The sequence below is a fragment of the Pteropus alecto genome, unplaced genomic scaffold (genome assembly GCF_000325575.1).
Source record: "Pteropus alecto unplaced genomic scaffold, ASM32557v1 scaffold359, whole genome shotgun sequence".
Classification (NCBI taxonomy): Eukaryota; Metazoa; Chordata; class Mammalia; order Chiroptera; family Pteropodidae; genus Pteropus; species Pteropus alecto.
Window position 1 is genome coordinate 1,044,427 of NW_006443119.1, and position 9,627 is coordinate 1,054,053.

General features: G+C 42.4%; 1 protein-coding gene across 1 annotated transcript in view; it reads left to right on the plus strand.

Annotated features, from left to right (window-relative positions):
- Positions 1–3,869: 3,869 nt before the first annotated feature.
- The window catches only part of PM20D1 (peptidase M20 domain containing 1), a 17,205-nt gene continuing 11,447 nt past the window's right edge, over positions 3,870–9,627 (plus strand). Inside the window, exons 1-7 of the mRNA XM_006922842.2 lie at positions 3,870–4,038; positions 4,634–4,720; positions 5,910–6,142; positions 6,593–6,679; positions 7,772–7,905; positions 8,220–8,339; positions 9,060–9,177. Coding sequence (XP_006922904.1) covers positions 3,870–4,038; positions 4,634–4,720; positions 5,910–6,142; positions 6,593–6,679; positions 7,772–7,905; positions 8,220–8,339; positions 9,060–9,177 — 948 coding nt within the window. The remainder of the gene's footprint in view (positions 4,039–4,633; positions 4,721–5,909; positions 6,143–6,592; positions 6,680–7,771; positions 7,906–8,219; positions 8,340–9,059; positions 9,178–9,627) is intronic.

The following is a 9,627-nucleotide window of genomic DNA, read 5'->3' on the forward strand; positions in this document are numbered from 1 at the left end:
CATCTGATTTCTCAAAAGAAACTATGCAGGACAGAAAGGCTTGGCACAAAATATTCGACGTGATGAAGACCCAGGATCTACAACCAAGAATACTTTATCTAGCAAAGCTGTCATTTAGAGTTGAAGGACAGATGTAGAGCTTCCCAGACAAAAATAAGCTAAAGAAATTTATCAACACCAAGCCAGTATTATTGGAAATGTTGGAGGGACTTCTTTAAGAAGAAAAAACATGTATCAAAAACATACATAAAGAATGGTAATAACTATATTCCTATCAACAAGTATCTCAAATGGAAAAGAATTAAGTGCTCCAACCAAAAGATAGAGTGGCTGAAAGATTAAAAAAACAAGACCCCTACATATATTGCCTACAAGAGACTCACTTCAGATTAAAAGACACACACAGACTAAAAGGAAGGAGATGGAAAAAGATATTGCTTTGATGGACCTAGAAGGTATTTAAGTCAGACAGAGAAAGATAAACACTATATGATTTCACTTATATGTGGAATCTAAGGAATAAAAAGAACAAACTAATCATTTGACATGTTAAACTACATGAGAATCATTGTCAAATAAAAAAGTAATACTAAGCAGTCTTTATTTTGTATTTATATAAGTGTTCCAGAAATTACATGAAATTTCCAAAAATTCTGATATATCCTGGTATAATGTTATCAGTCATAATTCTAGTTATTATCTTGAATTGTTATATGTCATAGAAATAACCAAATTTACTTGTTAATTGCATCATTTTCTTTATATGTGTATGTGAACTCTCATCAGATCTTTAACCATGGCAATTTTTAAGTTTTTCACCATTTGCACACAGTTATCGTTTTACTCTGATGCTTTTGCAAAAGTGTTCCTGCGAAAATACTTCATCTTCAAAAAGGTCCATGAAAAAGACCCTGACAAGTTCTCTAGAATGTAGGTTTCTGATCACTTTAAAATTATGACACTTAACAGGGTAAGATTTCTAAAAATCTAATGGAATACTGATTGATTCATAAAACTACCAATCCAAGAAAAACAAAACAAGAATTAATCACATAAAATCGAATGAACTATGAAGATGGTTATAATTTTTATGATTTTATGTAAATCACTGCCGGTTCTCCAATGTTTGGTATTCCAGATTTAAAGCACCCCTTTTTCTCCTCTCTTTGAAGATATCTATAACTTACAGCTATTTGGTAAAGTGTATCTTCACAATAAACATTGAAGCCTTTATCTTTTTTTCTTTACCTGAGACCTTCAGAATTATGAAACTCTTTTTAAATATTCCTATTTTTCATGACAATATATTTATTTGTATAAGTGCAATAAGAATCTGTTCTCCTTAAAACAGGATATAATTGGATAAGTCCTTGGCTTTTTAGCCCAAAGAGACTTTCAAGACCTAATCTGAGATTCCTTGTGAAAAGTCCCAACAAAATTTAAAGTCCCAACAGATTTAAAAGAGCCTGTATGGACAGTCACAGTTCTTGCTGCACTGATGTAAATAATCAAGCCATGTTTAATAAAACTAGACTAATTTGCAATTAATCTTACTAGGTTTTCTTTGATAGAAATGGGGATGATTATAGAAAGAAAGATTATATTTCAGTAATACACTTTTGTGGATGTCAGTTTCTACTACTGTGAATTGTCTTTTAGGTTGTTAACCTAAAAATAAAAGGCCAAAGTGAGAGGCAACAAGCACTTATTTGTGATCTAAAAGGAATAGCTATTCAGGAAGCACTGATTCAGGCAGAAGCCCAAATGGTGTTCTGATTAGGAGACAAAAGCAAGGGATATTTATGAGAAAAAGAAGGAGAACAATTAGGTCAATAGAAGGAAGGCATTTCTATAGGTGTGCATAAGCTAACACAGTGATGCTAATTCTAAACAAAGTTTTCAATGTTCAGTCCAGTAGCCATCAGTCTGGTGGCCATTAATACCTCCTTTTTTGTTATCTTTGCAAACAGTTCTAGGGACACAATGTTGCTTCAGATCCAAAGGTTTTTTTTGTTTGTTTGTTTGTTTGTTTTTGCCTGTTTTAACATTCCAAAAGTTTGAGACACAAGGCGTACAAGGCACTTCCTCTGGGATGGCAGCTCCAACTCCATTTATTAATTTTTTACTAGATTTGTTTTCTGCCTGTATTCTGAACTGGATCCTGAATTCTTCTAGTTTCCTCCAATATTGGCTAGAACTCTCCAAATTAACATTTCCAATTTTCTCCTACGCTTTTGACTTGGAATCACTATGAAACCAAAACTGCCTTTTTCCTGAAGCTATACAAGCTAAACCTAGACAACTTAACATAAACTTTAGAGAGATCACTCCAACAGCTGACATGTGCACAATCTTCGTGACTATTGCTATGTGGGCCACTCAGATCATCAGAGATATTCAAACTGCAAACCAGAAAAATCTGTCAGATTGCCACTGCTTACTCTCACTCCATCTAAAAATGCTTTGAATCCAAACTTTACAGCTGGCCACTCTCCAAACTCAGAAACTGAATTTATAATTTGCTCAAACTATTAACCTTTGTTTTTCTTTTATTTCCATAGAAATGCCTCTTGTTAAATTACCTGATTGCTGACATCACATAGAGGCCTAATTTAGGTGGAAGCTCACCTGCAACACCACCTCCTGAAATAAAACATTCTTATGTTCATCCTGTCCTAAGTACTCATGGGGATATATATTTGCTAATACATCATGTTGTACCTATGCAAACAACTTTTAACAAACTGAAACCTACTTGATTTATTTAGTTGATTAAATATTGGGAATCTCTGCTCTGGGAAATTCTCTCTATAGTCATCATATTAACCTTTCTAACGTGTTATATACTCTCAAGGGTTTTAAATGTCTTTCAGTAGCCATTCACACACCAAATCAACATCAAGCACGTAAATGGTGAGGTTGGTGACTACATGGCCCTCGGCCTGATGCTATTAATAGAAACAGTAAATGTGTGATTCTTTGGCCTGACTACATCAACTGTGGTAACGGAGAACAATGCTATTCTGGTTTGTCATCCTCTCAGTCTGCTGAGACAATGATCAAAAGTGGTTAATTGTTAAAGTAAAAAATAAACGGAGACCAGCCTTGAAGTTTCCCTGAGCAGATGAAACCAGTTTAGTAATACAAACGAAGCTTAATTAAGTTCTTTTGCAAAACTAATTTGACCTGGGTCATTTCTGGCTTATGCCTCTGAAAATCCTAAGCAAAATTTGAACTGTTTCCCACTGTTGATATGCGGTAACCACTGAAAATTCAAATACTGTAACTGATTACTGTGAAGAATAAGCAGTCACTGCTTTTCTCACGATATAAATTTCTTTATAACAATATACCCCTGAGCTTTATTCCATATTTTGGTTTAAATGTTTCCAGTTTGCAAACTGTCTTTTTAGTGTGTGCACAATAAGTGTTTACTCATCACTATTTCAGTGATTGACTGGTTTTATTTCAGCTATTTATGAACATTTGACAAGCTTCACTCATTTTATTTTACTCCCCCCTCCCTTTTAATTTGATTTATTGTCACGTAGCAAAGGGATTTACCGGTATCTAAAAGCAGAAGATCAAGTATAGCAACGACCTGCTACATACCTGGAGTCCCGCTTCACCTCTGCTCTAGATCAGTCTGCTAGAAACCACAGCTCACAAAGTCTTGCGGGCCTGGGGCGGGGCCATCCCGTCAATTGGAGGGCCCGCAGGCCCAGGCCAGCGACGATTGGCAAGGTCTGGTAATAAGGCAGGGCTAAGGTCATCGCAGGAATTGGAGTAGTGAACAGCGAAGGACTCGGGGCTGGACGTTTATGTCCAAATTCCAGCCGCAGACTAGCAGCGGGGACTTTAGGGGAAGCATGGCTCGGCCGTACATTTGCGTGCTGACCCTGGCTGCTGTGCTGCTGCTAGATTTCCCCACGGTCTCCGGATCTAAGGGTCTCTGGGGCAAGGAGCATCGGAGGGCGTCGCGAATTCCTTCTGAGTTCAGCCAAGAGGAGCGCGTCGCGATGAAGGAAGCCCTGAAAGGTGAGACTGGGTCCCCTTTGCTCACCTGTGCTCACATATGAGTCCCTTTCCCCTTGGGCCAAACCGTGATTCCTCTCTCCCACCGCAGAGAATCCGCTACTCTAACTCGTGCTCCGCAACACACCCCAGCCCAGCCCCTGTCCCTCCCCACTTCCCCACCCGCAGCACCTCGTGCCCAAGCTTGGGAATGCCACACTTCTCTAAGCCTGGCTTCTGGCGACTACGTTGTTCCCTGTCTAGCTTCCCACTCAGGGACAAGGTCCAAAACTTACTCTCCCCCATTCCCCAGCCCCCACAGTCTTAGACTTCGTTTTCCTTTAGAAACCATATTAGCTTAAACAAACCCGAAAGACCTACATTTAAATCCCAGTTCTGCTGCTCATTTCTGAACAATCTTGAGCAGCTCACCTAACCTCTCTGAGCTTGTTTCCTCACCTTTGAATTTGGGAAAACAGTCTGCTTGCCTCAAAGGATTGTTTTGCCCTCCACAATAAGATAATGAATACAAAGAAGTTCTTATGCACAAAGGTCTGTGGAAATACCAATGGCTTTCATCATCTGTAATCTCCCATCTCTGACTATCTGACTCTGACAGGTGCCATCCAGATCCCAACAGTGTCTTTCAGGCCCGGGGAGTACAACAGAACAGCCCTGTCTGAGTTTGGCGGATACATTCGTAAAGGTCAGCCACAAACTGTGGGGAACATGTGAGAGAGGCGGGACTGGGGACATGGTTCTTTAAGAAGGTAATAAAGAGGATTTATTTTGTGACCAACCAAAGGAATTTCTAATTCCCCTGGGCGTCCTTTGAGTGTGTACATGTGAACTATCACATTGGTCCTCTCTTCTCACCCCCACTGCTTATGAACTGAAGGAAAGGTCAAGGGGGAAAAGGAGACTTGAAACTCCCCCCTTGCCATAGGAAAAGCTCATGGTGAGTATAAGGCCACCTGATTCAATGAAAAAAACCAGCCCCTTTAAAGTTATCGGGGTGGGAGAAGCTGAACTAGGAGCAGCAAGGAGCCCCTCCTATAACACTATGGGACAGACAGATCTGGCAATCATCCTCAGCAGCCAGGCTGAAGCTAGATTGGAAGTCTTTACTAAATAGGAGAAAAAAGTATGGAAATAAATGTATAAGGACAGTAAACTAGACAAACTGGCTGACTAAATAAAAACATATTCTTCTTTGGGTTTTTGTCTTCAGGTATCCACAGAGGAATTTGTGATTTCTTCCAACAAAGCCCAGAGGGAAATCAAAATTATTTCTCCCATATATCTAAGGCCACCTGTGTTAAGACTTATCTGTAACCTGAATAATTGACCCTGGGAACATCCATACTTGGACGCAGAAGTGTGGCCTTGTACTAAACAGAACAATCTTCTATGTCCATATACCATAAACAGTAGGAGTATTGTTTTCTAAAATAAAAATATCTCCTCTTTTTACATATATATGTGTATGTATGTGTATATATATATATATGTACATGCATGGATGCATTTGGCATGTTTGGTTCCAAGTAATTTAGATACTGGGCCTACTATGTTCAAAATTTCACACACCCCTAGTTTGCATAGCCTTAAAACATGTACTTATGAGCAAGACCAAGCCAGATCTTGAGCTATTTTTGACTATCATAATGGTGGAGTCTTGATGTGCATGTTACTTATTACATGACAATAGCCCATTAAAATGTGGGGAAGAGGAATTTCAGAGATTGTCCAGGCAAATCAGAAATCAGACTGGCTTTGTCCCAGAAGGCTTCCTAAAGGAGGCTGCATAAAAAGCAGAGGCACCAAATAGTGGGAAAACCAAACGAAACTTAAATCTGGCTTTCTCTTCCTGCTTTTCATCCCTTCGCTTCTAGTCTTTCCTACTGTGTTCAAAACCAGCTTTATCCAGCATGAAGTCGTGGGAGAGTACAGCCACCTATTCACTGTCCAAGGCTCGGACCCCAGCTTGCAGCCCTACCTGCTGATGGCTCACATTGATGTGGTGCCTGCCTCTGACCAAGGCTGGGAGGTGCCCGCATTCTCTGGGTTGGAACGTGATGGCTTCATCTATGGTCGAGGCACACTGGACAACAAGAACTCTGTGATGGTCTGAAATGCTGTGTTCTCTCTGCCTTGGGACCCTACAAATCAACCCAGGATGGAGGGTGCTGGGCTGATCCCTGGAAGACAGGAGGTTATGGTAGAAAAAACCTTAGCTCCAGGAGACCTAGGTTTCAGCCATCAGTTTGTCACTTTCCTTTTCTGGGCCTTGATTTCTCAGCCATGAAATACAGATTAGAGTAGGTGATCCCCAGGGACCCCTGCAGCTCTGACATTGATAAATTTATACTTTTCTCCAGGTGGTAAAGGTTTTATACAGAGCTCGGCTTCCCTACGTGCTGTCCCCTGGGACTATATGAATTTGTTCTCTTTAAAGAGAGTCTATCTAATTCTAGTCCCACCAGCCCTGATGCAGGCAGCTGAATGTCGCCCATGTCCTGATACTCCCATTTAGATAATAATTCTTGCTCCTCATCTGTTATGCTTCTGCCCCCAGGCAATCCTGCAGGCCTTGGAGCTCCTGCTGATCAGAAACTACATCCCCCGAAGATCTTTCTTCATTGCTCTGGGCCATGATGAGGAGGTAGGGCCCCTTCGCCCCATACCTATCTCTGGGACCCCTGTTGGCCAGGGGGCAGGGGAGGGATGGGTTTGTCACCCTGGTCCAGTTTGTTCCCCAGCTGCAGAGTCTTCAGGATATGACGTGGTGGTTTTCCAGCTACTCTGTGTATCTGTGTTCTAGAGCTATCTAAAGTCCTTGACCAAAATGCAGATTCCTGGGCCTTGTGTCATAGGTCTGAATTTGTTTTTTAAAGACTTTATTGTTTTAGAGCAGTTTTAGGTTCACAGCAAAATTGAGAAGGTATAGAGATTTCCCATATGCCCCCTCCCCCCACACATTCATAGCCTCCCTCGTTTTTACCAGCCCCCACCTGCGTGGTACATTTGTTACAATCGGTGAACCTACACTGACATATCATACTCACCCAAAGCCCACAGGTTAGTAACCTCTTGTTGTTGTTCATGCAGTGGATTTGGACAGTGACATCTAACCATCATTATGGTATCATACAGAGTATTTTCACTGTCCTTAAAACCCTCTTTGCTCTGCCTATTCAACCCTCTCTCCTTCCTCCAAACCCTAACAACCACTGATCTTTTCACTGTCTCCATAGTTCTGCCTTTTTCAGAATGTCAGATAGTTGGAGTCATACAGTATTAGCCTTTTCAGATTGGCTTCTTTTACTTAATGATTTGCATAGATCTGAATTTTTAACTAACTCCCTGGTAATATCTGAGGCAAGCAGGTGGCCCATCAGCTATACCTCAAGAGACACTAGTATGATGGAAAGAAAACTAACAAGGAGATCAGTGAATGTGTTTCATTTCCAGTAAAGCCACTTACTTTGACCTTGGGCAAGCCACTTCATTCTCTGGGTCCCAGTTTCTCTATTTGTGAAACGAGTGGCATTTTGCTCTTCTAGCTCTAACATTCAAGGAAACTGTGATGTAGGATTGTCTAGGGCCCTGAGAACCCCGCTACACACACACCCCGCAAAGAAGGGAGACTGAGCAGGGAGATACTAGAGCTCCTAGCTAAGCTGAATGGGTCTCCATTAGCTATCTCTAGAGGTCTGGCTGAGAAGGACTGTGGCTCTGGGTTCATTGCTTGCAGGTGTCCGGGACAGATGGAGCTAAGAAGATCTCAGCCCTGCTACAGGCAAGAGGCGTCCAGCTAGTATTCCTTGTGGATGAGGGTAGCTTCATCTTGGATAATTTCTTTTCCAGCCTCAAGAAGCCCTTTGCCATGTAAGTAAAGCACCCTCCCCTACTTTGGAAGGCATTCTCACCCATCTGAGATGACCCCAGCCTGCTATCTGTAAGCCGTACTGAAACAACACTGTGTATTACTCCTCTTGCTTTAATTTCCCTTAACTTTGACCAGTTCTGAGCTGCCCTTTCTTTCTTTCTTTCTTTTTTTTTTTTTTTAGTGTAGACTTCTTTAAGTAGCATGAAGGTGACCTCCTAGCCCACCAGACTACTGTGCAGATGGGCCTGTAGGTCTGTGGGATAATTCAGTGTGGGAGGAAGTCAGGAGGGCCTTCTCTGACCCTCTCCTACAGGATTTCAGTCTCAGAGAAGGGTTCACTTAACCTCATGCTGCAAGTAAACATGACTCCAGGCCACTCGTCAGCTCCTCCAAAGGAGACAAGCATCGGCATCCTCGCAGCCGCTGTCAGCAGGTGAGCGACCTCTCCTTGCAGGGCTCAAAATGGAAGACCAGGCACTTTCCCACTTTGAGTTTAAGAAGGCTAAGCTTCCTGCCCTGAAGCTGGGCTAAGAAGCCATGGTGGGGGCCATAGGGAGGACAGAGCCACCAGTACCCAGGAAAGGATTAGAGGTCAGAAAGGGATCTACCCATCTGACAAGCAAAGGCCAGCAAACAAAAACTAGGTCAGGCAGCTGGAAAGAGGACAAGAATAAATAATGGCCACTGACAGTGGATGAGAACAGTAGGATCCATACCAGGAGAGCTCACAACTTTCTGTTCTTTATTTGTTTTAGCAAAGTGAGAAGAACTATGTGTAATATTCAACTGGCTATCTACCATGTTTGGACTCTGTGCCCAGTGACAGGCATACAGTGGTAGAAAAAACTGCCCCTTCCCTCAAGGAACTCACAGGTAGCAGAGGAGAATGACAATTCTGCTACAGTGTGGAGGTGATATGATAGTGGGGGTGCCCTAACTTGGACATGGTAGACAGAGACAGCTCCTGCTGATAGAGTAGAGTGGTCCTGCTTGTGCTTTGAGATCTTTGAATGATTAGATTGGTGGAAATGTTAGGGAGGTGAATGGGAGACCTCCTAGGCAGGCCTGTGGAAACATCCTGTCTCCCTTTTCCTTCAGACAGCTGATCTTCGACTGCGGTAAGTAAATCTTGAGAACTCCATTTCTCTTCCAGACTAGAGCAGACACCAATGCCGAACATGTTTGGAGATGGGCTGTTGAAGATGACATTGCAGCAACTGGCTAATGAGGTGTGGGAAGAAGTCTCATATAGCAGCAGTCCCAACCTTTTTGGCACCAGGGACCGGTGCTCCTGTGAAAAGCTAATGCCCGATAATCTGAGGTAGAGCTGAGGTGGTGATGCTAGCACTGGGGACCTCCTGCAAATACAGATGAAACTTCGCTCACTCACCTGCCACTCACCTCGTGTTGTGCAGCCCAGTTCCTAACAGATCATGGACCAGTCCCAGTCTACAGCTCAGGAGTTGGGGGTCCCCTGTCATATAGTGCTACTAGTCAGCTGTGGAAGAGGAAGAAAGGGTGACAGAGAAGTAGCCTTTAGAGTAATAAAAGGGCCCGACTGCTTACGAGTGCTCTGCCTACCAGTGGCTGAGCCAAGACACAAAAATCTGACTTATTTTGGGGGATTCTTGGGGCTTGCCTGAGACTCTAAGACCTAACACACCCAGGAACTCTTTGGGAGCTGGTTTCTACTAGAGAGGTGATTCCCACCCAAGATCTAA